Source organism: Syngnathus leptorhynchus, chromosome 19 (genome assembly GCF_054491065.1).
Source record: "Syngnathus leptorhynchus isolate UIUO chromosome 19, UIUO_Slep, whole genome shotgun sequence".
NCBI classification, from domain to species: Eukaryota; Metazoa; Chordata; class Actinopteri; order Syngnathiformes; family Syngnathidae; genus Syngnathus; species Syngnathus leptorhynchus.
Genome location: NC_141213.1, coordinates 1,390,447 through 1,407,519, shown reverse-complemented (window position 1 = coordinate 1,407,519; position 17,073 = coordinate 1,390,447). Strand labels below are relative to the sequence as shown.

The 17,073-nt window shown below is 47.5% G+C and overlaps 1 protein-coding gene across 2 annotated transcripts; it reads left to right on the top strand.

Annotated features, from left to right (window-relative positions):
• Positions 1–265: 265 nt before the first annotated feature.
• Positions 266–16,417, top strand: tmx3b (thioredoxin related transmembrane protein 3b). 2 transcript variants are annotated; one of them, XM_085938803.1, is made up of 16 exons: positions 266–346; positions 625–682; positions 853–892; positions 1,364–1,487; positions 1,572–1,617; positions 2,550–2,630; positions 2,926–3,025; positions 3,107–3,184; positions 3,487–3,553; positions 5,699–5,797; positions 7,152–7,209; positions 7,327–7,380; positions 8,711–8,767; positions 11,142–11,271; positions 12,619–12,687; positions 15,122–16,417. In XM_085938803.1, the coding sequence occupies exons 1-16, from the start codon at positions 313–315 to the stop codon at positions 15,443–15,445; spliced, it is 1,419 nt and encodes a 472-aa protein (XP_085794929.1). In that variant the 5' UTR covers positions 266–312; the 3' UTR covers positions 15,446–16,417. The 2 variants fall into 2 exon arrangements, with proteins under 2 accessions (XP_085794929.1, XP_085794928.1); XM_085938802.1 differs by having other exon boundaries at positions 3,107–3,202.
• The last annotated feature ends 656 nt before the right edge of the window (positions 16,418–17,073 follow it).

Sequence of the window (17,073 nt, the reverse complement as noted above, 5' to 3'; positions counted from 1 at the left end):
AACAGACTCTTTCTTATTATCTTCTAGCGCCCTCTTGTGGCTCAGAATAGTCGTGAATGATTCTCCCAGTTACTGTTACGCGAATTCAAAGACAAATATTAATTCCACAATAATAAAAAATAATTTACTTGCTTTAAAATAATTGATGTAATATAGGATATATGACATAAAAAAATATTAATATGTAAAAAAGCTAGTATCCCACGTCGTCGCACGAATGCCTTTCCATCGTTTAAGTCGTTGGTGACGTCACTACGTACATGCGCAGAACCTTTTCATTGAGTTGACGGCTTGCCGTTTCCTATCGAAGAAATGGCAGGAGTGAAAGCTTCCCTGTTTTATGGAGGTACGTTTGCTCGCTAAACTTTTTCTTTATCCTTTTCAAGCTTTCACTTGTGAGCCCGCAGTCTCGGTCTTGCTCTCGGTCAAAAAGCCTCTCTTGTTGAAAGTGTGGCGCGAAATGATGCCATGGTGATGCTAGCTCCTTTAGCCTGCTGGGGATGCTTCCTTCACTTACACTCGTGAGCTTTGCCGCCAGGATGGGCGAGCTGACGTTTTATTTTGGAATATTCACACTATAAAGTATCGTTATTTGACCCATTTTTTTCTTATTCCTGCCTGCAGTCATTGCTGCCTTAACGGGTTTGGAGGTGCTTGCCTTTGTGGAGGATTTGGACGACACGTAAGTGAATCATTTAAGGCTTGTGGCAGATTTTTGTGTTTGTGCTAATTTAATAAATGTAATTTAAAAACTCGTGTTTCCTGGATTTGAGACAGTACATTTTAATAAAAATTAGCGCTAACTTGTAAGTAGTTTGATAATAGCAAGGTGTCTGCATTTCTCTTTGGCAGATTTAAAGAGACCAGAGTCAATGACATCTGGCTGGTTGATGTAAGTTTTAACTCACGCAAGCACACACACACACACACACACACACATACATGCACAATACAATACAATACCAACCCTATGCCAGGCCGGATGCCACCGACCGGCTCATCCCTGGCGGAAGTAGCGGCGTGCATGGTGGGAACGGGTGTCGGGGGCTGAATGGAGGGTTACATTGTGTTTGTGATCACGTCAATTACAAGCCATGCATGGAGGGCAAAGCCAGGGGGGCTTATGTTACAGTCGGAGTCAGTTCTAGGCTTGCAGAGCAGATGGAAATGTGCCCAACCCGAGAAGTACTGTTAAGTTTTCTGATTAAGTGATTCCAAAATCCACCATGAAAATATGCTTAACTAAAAAAAATATGTGCAGGTACTCACAGTGACCTGATATGCTTCTTGACAATTGCTTTTAAAACACCAAACTGACAAAGCCTAAATGATGGAAGAACATCTTGTAACTCTTGGCTTTCAGTTCTACGCTCCTTGGTGTGGCTACTGTAAAAAACTGGAGCCGGTGTGGCACGATGTGGGCGCTGAGCTGAAGCTATCCGGGTCACCGGTCCGTGTCGGCAAAATGGACGCCACTGCTTACTCAGGTTGTTTTTGTCATTTAGTGTATATAAATATTTTTATAAAGTAAATGTGAGCATCTTCAGATATTTTTGTTCTTTTTTTGGCAGGAATGGCGTCAGAGTTTGGCGTGCGCGGGTACCCCACCATAAAACTGTAAGTGTCTGCGATAATCATGTCAATCATGCTTTTCATTTTGAATCATGGAAAAAGAGAATTAATGGACTAAGGAATTTGCAGTGACCCTGAGTCACCGCAGTGTACGAGCGTGGCCTTTTTACATGGTGTTGGCACTGGCTGTGGCAATATTTTTCCTCATTCCTCTCTGAGCTTTTCACTTGCATTATTTTTTTCCCCGCATCTGAAGTATCTTTGGTGAAGTTTGCTCTCGGTGCCTCTTGAGTCTTTCCCCCGGAGGCTCGCTCTGTGTCCTTCACTTGGAACATGCCGTGCTGCTTGCGCTGCTTCTGCTGCTTGCCTGAGGCGTAATCAAGACAAAGCTTGCTCACAACTTGTTACCTCAATTCTATTCCCGCAACACTTCCAGAGGCTTTTAATCATAAGCGACAATGTTCACATGAAATTCGCTTTTTCACCTATTAAAGCTTTTAAATTCATCTGTAAGACGGCATCTTTTTATGTAAACTGGAGTTCCTTTGGGGGAAGTATAGTTGAGACAGCGCAGGCCAGTGATGAAACCTCCATCAGAGGACAGCAGCCCCATGCCAACCTTTCCCCCACCCCTCCTGAGAGCACCAAGCCCCATGAGCTGATGCAATGGCAGCCACACTCCACAGCAACATGCTCTTTCTAGCTCGTGCGCCGGTGCGCAGAGGCGCCAATGTGCCAAATGTCTACCTAATTAATGTCACAAATAGACTTAGGTGTTGCATGTGGGAAGAGGCAAATAGTTTTAGATCGTCAATGAGTTTGTGGCACCATGTTGTGTTTCTCTACATTAGAAAATTGAAACTAAACTCGGTTATGAACCATCAATACCATCATGCAAAGATGCTATTCCTCCAATGCTTCTCAATTTACATTTGTTGCTTTCTTGACTGAAATTTTGAATTGTGTGCCCCTTGCAGATTGAAGGGTGACCTGGCCTACAATTACAAAGGTGCGAGGACAAAAGACGACATAGTGGAATTTGCCAACCGGGTGGCCGGGTGAGTGTTAGTGCTTTGCCAAAGCGCCTCCTGACTACCAACATTTTTCACTGGAGGGCAACAATGGTTGCTTATCACCACTGGGTGGCGCCATAACCTCACAATACAAACTCACCCACTGGTCACAACTTTAGGTACACTCAATTTTTAGGAGCGGTGATTATAATACAATTCTGGCATCATTTTGGATCTAGCTCTTGTATTGGATCTCATGAGCGGGTGTAGCTAATGTAGTGGGGACCTGCGAGCATTTTGTTGCCTTGTTGAAATCACTAACACCCGGCCCCCTCTGCAGGCCGGCCGTTCGAGCCCTTCCGAGCAAGCAGATGTTTGAGCATATGATGAAGCGACACAACGTCCTCTTCGTGTACATCGGCGGCGAGTCTCCTCTCAAAGTGAGTGTGTGTTGCCTCAGTGTTTGTATGAAATCGAGGAATGCAAACAAAAAGACATTTATTTTTCCATTGTCTTTGCAGGAGAAGTACAACGATGTTGCCACGGAGCTCATTGTCTATACATATTTCTTCTCGGCCTCGGAGGACGTCCTGCCAGAGGTGACAAATGATCAAATGGTGCTTTTCACTGCTTGTTTTCTGCTTCTTCACTCATGCTCTGCTCAATAATTCCACAGATTTGCATTGATAGTAACATATTTGAGAATATAATAAATCCCGTATATGCCTTTAAGTGACATTTCATCACTCGTGTGATCTGCTAAGTCATCATGGTCCCCAGTGTCGCTTGAAATCTGTGAAATGCGCTTAGTGTGCTTATTTGTCACCCTCAGGTTTCCTCTCCTGTTTGAAAGTCTCTGTGTGTAAACCCGCTTTAAAAGGAGACATTTTTGTGTTTTCAGTCCGTAACCTTGCCGGAGCTGCCCGCGGTTATTGTGTTCAAAGATGGCGCCTACTTCACCTACGACGGTGAGTGCCGCTCCCCAAACGAGGTCGTTGGCTGTTGTGTCGAGCCTCGGGCCGCCTTTTGCCTTTCTTCTGTGCGCCTCCGCGCGGCAAGGCCTCTAGCCATGTTGCAGCGGTTATCTCCCCAGGCGTAGCAGGCTGGGGTGGGCGTGGGAAACCGTGGAGCTTGTAGCGGGCGAGGTCGGGAAATAAGCAGGAAATATCAACTTTCCCGCTGCCACACCGCAACTGTGTCATTTCACCACCGTGCTTTGATGGCCACTTGTACTTTGAAGCTGCTTTGGGTCAGTGCTGCCAGGCGGGATTTTACCGCGTCAGTGCCAATGTCGTCCTCCGCCTTTGTTTTTTGGATTCGGGCTCCATAGTCAGGCTCATAAAAACAACACCCCAACGTTTGCAAATAGCTACGGTTGTGGATGTTGATAGAATTGAACAAATTCCTGACCGTTGCCAGCATTCACACACGCGCACATTCTATTCTATACGGTCTGTGTTGTCGCCGCACCGAGGCTGACAATTCTTAGAAAATGAAACCAAGATTGCCGCCTCCTCCTCCTCCCCGCCCGGATCTAAGCCTCGCTGCTCTCGTTCGTATGAATTTGAAGAGACGAGCTGTGCAGTCTAAATCTGGCCTCTCGTTTTGCGCAAATAATTCCACGGCGCAGCGTTGTTTGGCTTTCACAGCTTAAGCGCGCATCACAAGCCGCATCCATTTTTTTTTTTTTTCTTCTCCAGCCCTTCAAGGCTGCTGTTAAAATAAGTACGGCGTGGAGCTCATGCATATTTAATTTGCCACAATCCTTCACGCTACAGGAGCTGGTGCTCGGACCGTTTTGATCAGTAGCCGGACGACGGCGCGCCTGAAAGGTGTAGCGAGCGACAAGGTCGAGCAAGGCCACTCCCACGTCGGACCGTCCAAGTTATCGCTCGCCTTCAAGTCTCTCAGCTAATCTCTCCTGTTTGACTGCGCCGCTCCTCCTATGGGAGCGAACAAAACGCAGCCGGCTGTGAGGCGGAATTAGTTTGCATACATTTACGGCGGGCACTTAAGCGACGGGCCGCCTAATGCGCCGCGACAGCGACGACAAGAAGCCGGCGCGCCTCTGAAGATGATAACACGCTGCGTCTTAGTCAGCAAAGATGACGAGGATGTCATTGAAATGCCTGCATTTGGTCCCAAGTATTTAGAACGTGTCAAATTGAGAGCCGGCACATCCAGTCATAACATAAAACACGAAAAAAATGGCAGTCTTTCAGCATCGGTTGTAGGAAATACACCCACCGCGAAAAAAAACTACATGTGATGATTCTGTCATGCTGCTGAAGACGTTGGATCATCTTGCCTGTTTGTATTTTTTTCAAATTCCTCATCCCTGTAGCCCGTATGGAGGCGTCCGAGAACGGGCTTCTCCCAGCTTGAGCGTGTGTTTCAAGGTGAAGTAGATGCTGCGGAGGTGGGCGGTGGGGAGAGGGGGGGGGGGGGGGGGGGGGGGCGGCGTTTAGCTCACTCTGGGGGAAGGATGCGCGTCGGCCCATAAAGCCAGAACATCTGTGGAAAGAATGCGCCGGAGTTGACTCAGCAGCTTTCTCACACGAACTCAGCGTTAATACCCGCGCCGGCCGGTGATGACCGTTTGAAATGAAGCTTTTCGCGATGAGGCCCTTTGGGGAGGCTCCCCGCCTAGTTTAAAAAGCGTGTCAAAGTCATCGCCTGTCTTGTAATTACTCTCACGGTGGCCGCGAGGTCGTGATAACTTATTAAGGTGTCATAATGAGGTCCCCAGCGCCCTTCGACGTGCGTAATGAGCATCCCGTAAGCGCTTTTCAGACGTTCCCCCTACTATTTTGATTCGGCGAGCAGGATCGGCTCCACATGTGGCCGCCAGATGCGCGAGTGGCAACATGCGGCGCTTACCCCTTCACGCACGCAACACTCAACCCATTTTTTTCCACCGAACAGTCCTAGTTTTTCCCCACAGCGCCTCGGTGTCAAACTACACGGCTCCCTTTCATGCGTTTTAAGCAAGAACGTGATTGCTGGTGTCCAGGCAACACCGGGTGTCACGCTACACTGATTGCAAGATGAAAAATATTGTTAAGGAAGCTTGTGTGTGTGTGTGTGTGTGTGTGTGTGCTTCCGTGTTGCAGAGTACGCTGACGGCAGCCTGACCAGTTGGGTCAATCGAGAGCGCTTCCAAGGCTACATGCAGATTGACGGCTTTACGTTGTACGAGCTCGGAGAGACAGGTACGCTACGGTGAAGCTTATGTTCCGTAACGCAACAACTCTTCATTTTTCAGCGTGAAACATTATCGCAGAGAATGAAGCCGCCATAAATGAACCGCCATGTTGCGAGGGGCGACTATACTTTTTTTTTTTTTCCCCTCCCCTTCTTCCCAAATTTGAATTTATTCCCAATCATCACAGCCGCCACTATATCTGGCAGTTGGGTGGTTTCAGGACATTCCCCCCCTTTGCGAATCCATAGCATGTTGCTCTACTTTGCAGGCGCTCCCTCCCACAGGATGTCTCGGGCTTACTGCAAGTGAGGCCACGCGCCTTCTAATATTAGAAGCAGCAGCAGCAGCATCTCGGCGTTTCAGTTTAATGTGCACCTTCCTGTGACGGGCGCTTTGATTTAGCCGCTCGTCTCGCCCCGCCAGCCCCTGCACCTAACAAGCCACAGCCAAATGCTTTTTAATTAGAGCCCCACCGATTAAAGGCGGAGGCTTTGAAATCGTCGGTTAGATGTCGGAGGAGCGTGACTCTTCTGCCAAAGTAAAGGCAATGCAAGCGCGGCGCCGGCGGAAGAACATTTTCCGCTCGGCGGCTTCCGTCAGCCACGCCACCAAACTCGTAGCGACATGAAGCGTGGCGTCCGTGTCTAAGTGACCGTGTACCCGAGCCCGGGCAGCAGCCCCGCTGTGTCCTTTTGGATGCGTTTGAGGTCCTGGGCTGGCATTGCTTACCTGCTTGAGAACTTTTATTCCAAAAAACAGCCGGCTCGCACATTTTGCATGACTAATCCATTTAGCCACCTAATCATTATGGTAAAATTAGCTTCAACATGTTCTGACTTTAGATAAGAATTCTTTATTGATGCCAAGAGTGGGTCAGCGAACAGTACAGGGGAAATTATGAAGGGGAATAAAAAAAAAAACGTGTTACCATGACTTTGGAGTGCCCCTGTATTTGAGTCAAAGGTCTGCAGATTTGAAAGTTCCGAGGCAGAATTTGAGACGAACGAGCAAGCCCTCGAGTAAAAGACTTTACGAAAGCAACCGCTTTGTCTTTGCTGCTAAAAAAAACTCATTGAGCAATAGAAATGGCAGCAAGCTCCATGCGTCACCGTTAGGGGGCGCTCCTGTCACAACCGGCCCTGAAGGGGGTGGGGGGCCCTGTGGCTTGTGTTTTCTTTTCTCAAGGATTCATCGTGCTTGCAAGGAAATTGAAATCAATCTATTCATTTTCACCCCAGTCTGGTTTAATATTAACGTCTCAGGAAAACAACATTTTATCTCCCTCACCATTGTCCTCTCATCTGTCAACTGTGATTGCCTTTTGTAATCTAGCAGCCCGCCCCCTTGTCTGCCCCCTTTAGGCAAACTGGTGGCGATTGCAATCATTGACGAGAAGGACCCCACCGAGGAGAGTGGCAGGTACACCAGCACCTTTAAGTGCACGGCTGTCCAATCAAGATAAGACTCGCCGACAATTTCGGGGAAGCTTGCTCACAGGCTTTTCTTTTTTTTTTCTCTCTCTCTTCCCCCACCCAGATTAAAATTGTTGGTTCAGACGGTTGCCAGGGAATACAGAGAGCACTTGAGCAGGTATGACATCCAATTTGTTGGTTTATTCAGGGATGGCGCGCCCATTTTTCATTGTGCTTCACTCAAAGAGGTAATCATGTAGTCGGGCGGCTGACAAATATTGCCGCTCTTTTAGTTGTCACTCAAGATCTTTTTTAAAGAGGACATATTCTGCGTTCCTTTCGTACCATTTAGTGTCATGCCAGAGACATATTTGGTCCAATGATCCAGACGTTCCCCAATTTTATTGGATACTTTGTAGTAGCCTGACTCAAGCTAGCCTGTTGTGAGGCAGCGGTCCTGTCTAATATAACTGAGCCATGCCTCAGCACGCCGCCCGCTACTGCTAGGCCAAGGCTGTGTTAACATAATATTAATATTTTTAGACAAACTTTGCTGTTTAATTTCACACTGTTGATATTTGCACATGAACCAAACAAGTGATGATAGCAGCTGATAGAAGTACAAAAACTCAAGCCCTTTCTGAGTTATTGCTGGTGGGCTCTTGCCTTAAATATCACTGCTCCTGTAGGTTCTCAATTCCCCCCCCCCCCCCCCCCCACACACACACACACACTCGCTCTTTTAAGGCCTGCGAGATTGAATTTTAGAAGCCTTTACCCCGAGAACCGCATGAGCCAATCTGATAATAAACATGCCTTGAATGGAGATCCCGCTTTATGGATTCATTTCCTCGGTCGGGGAAAGTTGAAGGAAGTGGCCTGAATCCTCCTGCAGTGGAGATCATCCACCAGGAAAGATTGCGCTCCGTTTGCCAAACTTGGGCCTTGATTAAAAAAAAAAAAAAAAAAAAAAGCCATTACATTTGAATCTGTACGTCTCTGGGTCCCTTAATAGACGTTTGTATTGAGACTTTTTATTAGCTTCATATCCATGCCGCCTGACACTTGTCAGCAAAATCATCAATAAGCCAGAGCGATGCTTCCCATTGTGTCGGCTGGATTTATGACACGCCCCCGTCTCCTCGTAATTTCGTCATTGACACGAGCGCCGCCGCCATTATGCGGCGCCTGGAGGCTCAAATGAATAGCGAGAGCGCAACTAATCAGTCATTTCCCTCGACGCCCACTGCAGTCATCTTACCTGGACTACCCACAATGCACTCGGCTGACACAATCACATCCAAGTAGAATTTCTCAGCCTGCCGATTTTTCTTTTCCTCCCAAAATCAATCCGCGGCTTTTTCACAGCCGGATCATGCAAATGGAGCAGAATTTTGTTTGCATTCCACCCAGATGGGAAGTTTACTCTAATGCGTGTGTGTGTGTGTGTGTGTGTTTGTGTACATAAGCTTAAGCCGCACTTAATGAATGTGGCCTTGTGTCCACAGAGACTTCCAGTTTGGCCACATGGATGGGAACGACTACATCAACAGCCTCATCATGGGGTGAGTAACTAATGTCAGCATTCTTCTACACTCCCTCATCCTTGTCGTCATCCTCGCTCCCTCACTTCCCGCTCGGTAAAACGCCACAAATCTGGTGTGTGATGCTGATGGTAAAAACGACGACGGGGGTTGCGTGTGAGTATTAGCGGCATATGTAGCAACACGTATAACCTAATGGCTCGGGCGCGCTAACGACATCTGGACGAGAGCACCGGTCGCAGGAAGGCCTCCTTTTAATTAGACGCTTGACGGGGATGTCCGCCCAATCAAATGATGTGTCGTAATATAATCTAGTGTATGAGCAAAGGCGTCTGTTTGAAGGCTTCCTGGAAAACACCCGACGCAGTTGATTAACCAGTATCGCTGGAAATCTGCCGGCGTTTACCGGCCGAGGATGAAAGGACGCGATTGGCCTTCCCGCGTTCGCTTTTCCAGGGTTTTGCGGGTGTTTGGACGCGGCGGCGCAGGATTAATTGCCCTCCTTTGAGGGATGAAATCCTGGCTCCGTCAATGTCCACTAATCCGCTCCCTCAGGACGCCGGGCGAAATAAATCTGATGGCTTTTTATCCCGCTTTCTGTCATCATGGCGATTACTGTGTCCTGGCAGCGGCTTGTCTGGCATTAGCCTGCCACTGCTTTCACCTCGCGGCACACAGAGGCACACACGCACACACACTCGCATATCCAGGACATTACTTAGGCTTACACTCATTTCCTGCACTAACCCCCAAAGTAAAGCACTCCATCCGCCTTGCTTTGGCCTCTTGCTTCTCCAAGTTCATCTCATGCACATTGGGAAGCCACATACCCACAATGCACCAGCGACTGACACACACAGCCCAAAAAGTCTCTACTGGAAGCGCAACCCAATTTTTTGTTCTTTTTAAAAATACTTATCGTGGACAAAACAAGTATTGGCTGTGTGTTTAAATTATTCACTGGCTTTTCAAATCATTAAGATGAGCGTCTTCTGGCTCCAGTGCCATAATTAGCATTTATATGAGACCAGAATTGATCTTAATATCCACTCACCACACGACTGCAACATTCGGTTGCCCCCTGCACACTAATGATTAGCAATACAAGACCTGTATTACAATTTTTTTTGCCTTTACAAAGATAATGCAAGTCTAGAAAATATCTTTAACTAAAAGGCGCCAGATTTCAATGAGTCCACAAAATTAAGTTTTACACCAAACATTTGAGTTATCCATTGCTTAAGGGCTCACAACACCGCCCGCTGTCAGCATTTTTTCCATTGTAATGTGTGATTCGGTTTCCACCCCAAAAAACTTTTATTCTTCTCTCCTCTGAGTGAGGTTAAGAGGCTAATCCATATTTATTTAAAATGGCCACCATCTGTTGCAATAGGCGGCGCATCAGGCGGGGCTGTGCCACGTGCGTATGCGTGACTCTCAGAGCTCAGCTGGTCGGCGCAGCCGGGGCGCATCCATCACTGGCCCCGCGTGCATGCGTGTGCACTTTAGTTGCCCCCATTAGCGTAACACGTCGAGAACGCGGAATGGCGGCGGCGTGATGGAGTGCGAGTGCGGCCCGCTTGATGAGGGCACGTTATACGAGCCATTGCCGCAGCGCGTGGGGGGGGGGGGGGGGCATTGCTTGTTTGCATGACCTTGTTAGCTGACTGAGTTGTGTAATTCCTCGGTTGATTCGTCCAAAGCAGGCGGCGGCCTCACTGTCTGTACACTTTGTATGCCGGCCGCATCTTAAAGCTCCATTTCCACGAAACGGCGCAGGTCATTCCAGTTCAGCACCGTTGAAGAGTAAATTCCGATGTGACTTGCAAACAAACAGCAGACAGTTGACAAAAGCAGGCCGCTTCACAATATGTGGTAACTGCTTTCAAGTCCATTTTTTCATGACAGTTCTATTCTCTGCAAGAAACTGACAATGAAGGAAATCATTTTCAAATTGATTTCTGTCACGGCCCAAGATGTGCTGGCCATTTGCGATGATCCATCTTTTTTTTTTTTGTCTTGGCCCAAAGCTAGGCTGGATAGCAGAAATTGATTATTTTTATGGTGAGCCGGTCCCTTACAAAATGCAATATGCATTCCAGACCAGAGAAACTTAACTCAAAAGAAAACAAATTAAGGAAATTCCAAGGCTTGGTACCATCTGCTTTTCGCCTTCTTCCTGGCACAAATGCATCATTTTTTTTTTTTCTGAGAGCGTTCCCACGGGAAAAGTACAAAGGCTTTGTCGATCACGCCGTTGTGCTCTTCTGTGTGGCAATTTGTCATTGCAGAAGTCACAATTTGTTTCCGCTTTGATTCAGGTGGTCTGCTCCGCTGAGAGGATTAAAAACAATAATAAAAACACAAACCTTTATTTCCTGTTGTTTTTTTTCAGCGAGGTGACAGTGCCTTCCATTATCGTCCTCAACACAGCCAACGAGCAGTACTTCCTGCCCAGCCAGCCGACCAAGACAGTGGAGCAGCTGGTCCAGTTCATCAGCGGCGTTCTGAACGGTTCCGTGCCGGTACGAAATTACCTTCCTCACGCTTGACTGTTTGTTGTGCATAAAGCTCTGTTCTCGCTAAGTCGTTAAGGCCTGAGCACTAGCAAAGTTGGATTTAAAAAAAAAAAAAAAACATAAATCAACCAATTTTGTACCCCGACACTAACTGTCCTCTGCGGTGTGTCAAAATTAGAAAACGTTATTTACAGGGACTTTAAATCAAACGTATTGAAGAGCGATTTTCAAACTAGCAGAATTTACGGCCGTTGTAACCACACCATCTGTCTGATGAGTCAAACATGTTGCCTGACATTTCACCCCACGAGGTATTTGTTGCAATCTCCTTTTGCGTGTTTAGATTACATGTCGCTATCCCTCCTGAACAGATTATCTCCAAATAATTCTTGCGGTCCAAGTCAAACAGTGAGATTAGTACACGACTCGCTGTTGTAATCCGCACACCGCTCAGGAGAGGCAGCGTGTCAACTGAGAGCCCGCTTGCGCGTGCAGAACCGCCACAGTAAAAAAAAAAAAACCCAAAAAACGCTCACTATTTTTTGTCTCGCATAACAAAGCCGAGGCATAAAGTATGTGAGGGACTTTCCACGAAAGCAGTGTTGTCGGTAATCAGGCCGCCGATCGGACGGATGCCTGTGAGCTCATCGGACAAGTATTTAGATACACGTTATATGACTTTATGATTAATATTGTATGGCCGTGCATTTGCAGTCATCAAATTTGTTGGATCCCAGTGTGCCCGATGCATCGACTGACGAGCGCTGGAAGCAGATACCTCGTGCAGGAGCCGGAAATAAATCCCGCTGCTTCATCATCCGAAAGGAGGATGAAACACACGAGTGAGCTCTTGTGTGCGGGAGGCGCAGTTAGCTGCTTCTGACAGGCAGCGGCGGCTCATTTGCAGTTGTTTTGCAGTTCTATGACAGTTTCAAAGTGTTGGTTTTTTTTCTTCCTCCTAAGTGCCGGTGTCTTGCTTGCCATCCAGTGTTTGAGGTGGCAACGCGGGGACGACAACTTGCATGTAAACAAATCCGACTTCCCGGCTCGCCAAAATTGTCAGCGCTCACTATAATTGGCCCATGCACTCGCACTGGCCTCTGCCCGGGAGCTGCGCTTTGGCAATAATTGAGCCCAGACGCAAATTCGAGGGCTTTTGGCGAGAGCCCCAACGCTAATTGTCTTCTGCGAGGAGCCCTTCATAAACACGGCGATAATTGCCGATCGCTCGAGTTGTCGTGGAGTAATTGCGACAAATGGCCGACGGCGAACGGCACCAGTGTGAAATTAGCATATAAACAATATCGCGCGCCGTGCCCGCCGCTCCATTAAAGTGTCTTCGCCTCCCTGCAGGCTCAAGGAGGTGACGGCTTCATCCAGAGGATCAAGCGCGTGCTGTTTGACGCCAGATCCACTGTGATGGTAAGTAAAAATCTTTTCTTTAATATGTGCAGTTTAGCTTTCGACTTGAATGTTGCCTCAATAAATACAAATTGAGTGCGAGGAAGCGGGTGATTTGCTGCAGGCCTACCGGCAGTGTGTTAAAATATGCAACGGAGATATATCAAAATAGTTTTCCTCCTCCAATATGCTTTTGAATTCTATTAACTCTTTCACTCACCTTTTATGTCAACTGCAATCCAACCGTTTTCTGCCACTGCCATCAAAATCTTTTTGGTTCTAAACGCTGCAAAACGTATTTACATCTAAATCAGTTTGTCATGTGCCACTCACGTTTTAGTTTTTTTGCTCAGACGCTGATCATTTTTGTTTTCATGAATCTCAGCCAGTATTTCCATTTTGAAATGATCATTTCTACATTACTAGAAAATGTTCTGTGACTCATGAGCTATTTTTCAAACTGTCCCACGGGGTACTCGTGGTCTTTGCAGTCCTGATGCAGTTCATCAAACCTTAAGTTGAATATTTAACACATTTGATGTATTATTAGCGCCGTTCTCTTATTTAAGACAATAGCCGCATCGTTTGTCCTGCTACGTCCGATCTAAACCGTCGCCGAACGAATTCAACACTGCCTACAGCCGCGATGGTACATAAAAGAAATGTAAATAAAACAGCCAATTAGCAGTAAACCTCGAATATCGGCACTTTTTTAAGCACCTCGGTAAACGCAAGCGCCCCCCCTGACTCCCTCCATTAAATGCCTAATGACGTGTCATCACGTTTCTGTCCGAGGTGCTCGTATTGTTCCTTCCTCACGCGCCACTCGAGTACTTTTAGATTGTGGCACTTGAGCAAAGAGTCTCGGGGATGTTGCATCGACCGCGTCGTTCTCGCCGCGCATCTCAATACGGAGCAGGCGAGGGCGAGCTGTGACACAAGTAGAACAAATGTGTGTGCCGCTGCGCCCCCCTGGGAGACAAATGACACTGACAGGGCGGGAATATGCAAGGCAAGCAGTAAACAGGTTGAGGTGGGGGTGATGGAGGAGACGGTGGGAGCTTTTCCTCAGGGTCCGCACTTCTTTTGGGAGTAATAGTGTTTACTCTGCCACGGCCGTGAGACGACTGCTTAAACAGCTGGCGCAGTCATAGCGTCAAGCTCGTAAGCGTTCCTCCAGGCAAAGTTTGCGAGACCACGACGTCGCCCAAAACGCTGCGAAGCGATGCCACATTTTCGGGAGTGATTTTATTCATTTCGCCGTAATCCTAGCTGCTGATGAGCAGCCCCTGTCGACATCCCAACTCGCACCTCGACTGCGGGTGACCTTGCCGGGCCCCACCGGGCGTCTTTCCCAACCTTTATTGCGCCAAGGCACGTATTTTGTATCGGAAAAATGTCACGGCACACACAAAAAGTACATCATGACATTCTTGTCTACTTAGTCACTGTAAAGTCTGTATGAATTCCGGGCGACAGAAGAAATGCAACGACCAACCCAGAATTTACATAAACACAATTTTAAATCAGCACATTTGTTTTTGTTTGATAGTACGGTGAAAATGATCTGTAATGTTAAATAACACTAAGAACAGCTTTGACACAACCTTTGGCTGAATATTTCTTCCATTTTCCTCTTGAGATCTGGCTTTTCCATTTCCCGGCGTAGGATTATTCTCAAGTGTCAGTACTCGTACCCGAGTATCATTTGTGGCTACTCTGGCCGCCTCTCACAGTGGTACAGTGACTAACGTTAGCGCGGCTGTCACATCTGGCAGTTGGGATGCGTTTCTCTTCCCGAGGCGGCGACCTGAGGGAGCGAGCAGATTTCTCTCTCGTCAGTCTTGCTGCAATTTAAGACTCCCGTCTCTCCTTCTTCCCTTCCTGCCTGCCTGCCTGCCTGCCCGTCCAGCGTGTTCCATATTAAAGCCTGCTAACTTATTGGCCGTGGGGAGCTTTAAAGACGAACTGGATAAATGCGCTCGCGCTTACTGCTGCTTTTGCCGCCGCTGCTTGGCGGATGCCGCGGATACGGCCTGGGACCAAAGACTTGCACGCTTGCTTCTTCCTCTCTGATCGGATTAGGTTTTTCCACATCCACTGTGGTTCTCCGGTGCATTTAGCCCTCTCAAGGTAACGAATGCGCAAGTGTTAATTAACTTCCACGAGTACTCGGCCAACATCACTTTCCACTGGTTTGCGCTACTGTACAGCACCGTGCAGTCGTACAGAACGCGTGCTTCCTTTTTTAGGTTGTTTCTTGCAGCCTATCGAGGCAGTGTTACCTCTTCTGCAGCCCGTTGAGGCAGCGGAATTTCTGATCTAAAGGTTACAGATTCCATGTCCTATCTGTCTTCATTGGCACCATGAACATAACAGTGTCCTGTCTTGCTTGCCCCACCTCCCTTCCCAACCGACCCTGCCCGTATTGTTCTTTCCCGCCCCCCCCCATCAGTCAGTGTTCCGCAGCTCACCCTTATTGGGCTGTTTCCTGTTTGGCCTGCCGCTGGGAGTGATCAGCCTCATGTGCTACGGCATCTGCACGGCTGAGACGGACGACGGCTCGGACGACATTGACGCAATCAAGCGGGACGGTCTGACCGACGACGAGGAGGAGCAAGAGGAGGAGGGGGCCAGAGAAGAGGAGGAGGAGGAGGAGGAAGGGGAGGGGGAGGAAGAGAGAGAGGAGGAGGAGGAGGAGGAGGAGGATCGACGGTTGGAGGGCCCTGAGGGTGATGTGGCATTAGAAAAGGATCCAGAAGAGAAGAAAACGGATTAACGCATGGATGGATGGATGGATGGATGGATTTGGGTGAGTGAGTGAGTGAGTGAGTGAGTGAGTGAGTGAGTGAGTGAGTGAGTGAGTGAGTGAGTGAGTGAGTGAGTGGATGTGACGTGAACTCAAAACGCGTCAGCAACACAGCTCGTGTCGCTGATCTTTGCTTTTCCATCGTACTGGCCTGCTTCAAAGCTTCTTAGCACAGGCTCTCTAAGCGACGCGTTTCCTGCCCTTTATCTAAGATGGCCTATTTCGTTTTTCCACCAGAGTGCGAAACCGGACCCCGAACGCACTGCATCTTGTGCGACCTCGTTAGCTTGAACACCCAAAACCATTGCGCCTCCTTACATGACTTTTTTTTTTTTATTTTCCTTCCCCTGCCCGCTTAGCCTCCAGTAGATGCAAATGCTGCCTTCAAACAAACAAATGTTTGTCAACCTTTCAAACTCTTATGGAGCGCCCCAGACAGAAACTCTGCCATAATTGTCATTTGCGCTTTTCCTTTGGTTCGTTCAAGATTTGTGAGTAGAGGGCCACTATGTTGTCTACACGTCATATCCCGGGTCGCATTTACGATCTTCTTGTCTAGGTAGCCGACAAGCGGACAAAAGTATTTGGACAAATCCCAACGGACTGCTAAAGTGGTGTGTCCCAATACTCAATGTCCATGTGTGTAAGAAAGCTAAAATCAAAATTGGTGTATGACTACACTGTGAACAAAAGTATTGGAACAAGCCCCTATGTCTGTTGAAGTGTGTCCCAAGATTTTTGTCCATGTGTGTATGTATATAAGATATAATCAAAAGAGGTGTGCGACGGCACTTTGGTCAAAACTATTGGGACAAGCCCTAATTGACTGATGCACACAAGCAACCCCCCAATAGAAAAAAAATGAGCCCTCGCTTTGCCTTTTGATCTTTGTATTTTATTTCCACATTGGATTTAAATAAAAATTGCCGTTTTTCTTGTTAACTGGCATGGTCTTTTATTCCCCTCGCGTCCATATGTCGTCCACGAACTTGGCAAACGCTAGCTCTTTGCTTTTATCTTTCCTCCACTTTCATCGCTTGGATTTAGCTTGTGGCATTAACCAACCGTAGCTGCTAGCAGGCGTTATCGTTCGTTACATTCTTATAACCGGTGTTAAACGTATTACACGAGATAAGCTGCCTTCTTTGCACGCTGTCGATGGCCCCTCGTGTAATCGTTAAATCTTTGCAATTAGTCCAACCTAATTATCTGGTTTGTGTAAAAAATATATATCTCAAGATGCATGCAAGTTGTTAATGGGTGCATTTGGAATGAGCAATAACAAGGCTGCGGGACGACAGTAACAGCCTCCTCTGGGCTCGCTGATAACATGAACCTTATCGCTAGTCACCAAGCAAAAAAGCTCTTTGTTTGCTTCATTGTTCCCGCGAGACAACTCGGGGTGGCTTTCACCACTGCTTGTTATTTTAGCGCAACTGTGGATGCTTTCGTTTCAAGCGCAACACTCGTTATCAGCAACAGAAAAATATAATAGCCTGACTTTTGTTTTGTTTTGGTTTCACTAATGGAATCATGTCAGGGTAAATATTTTCACATTCACTTTCAAATAGAATAAATGGTGAACCAAAGCGTATTAA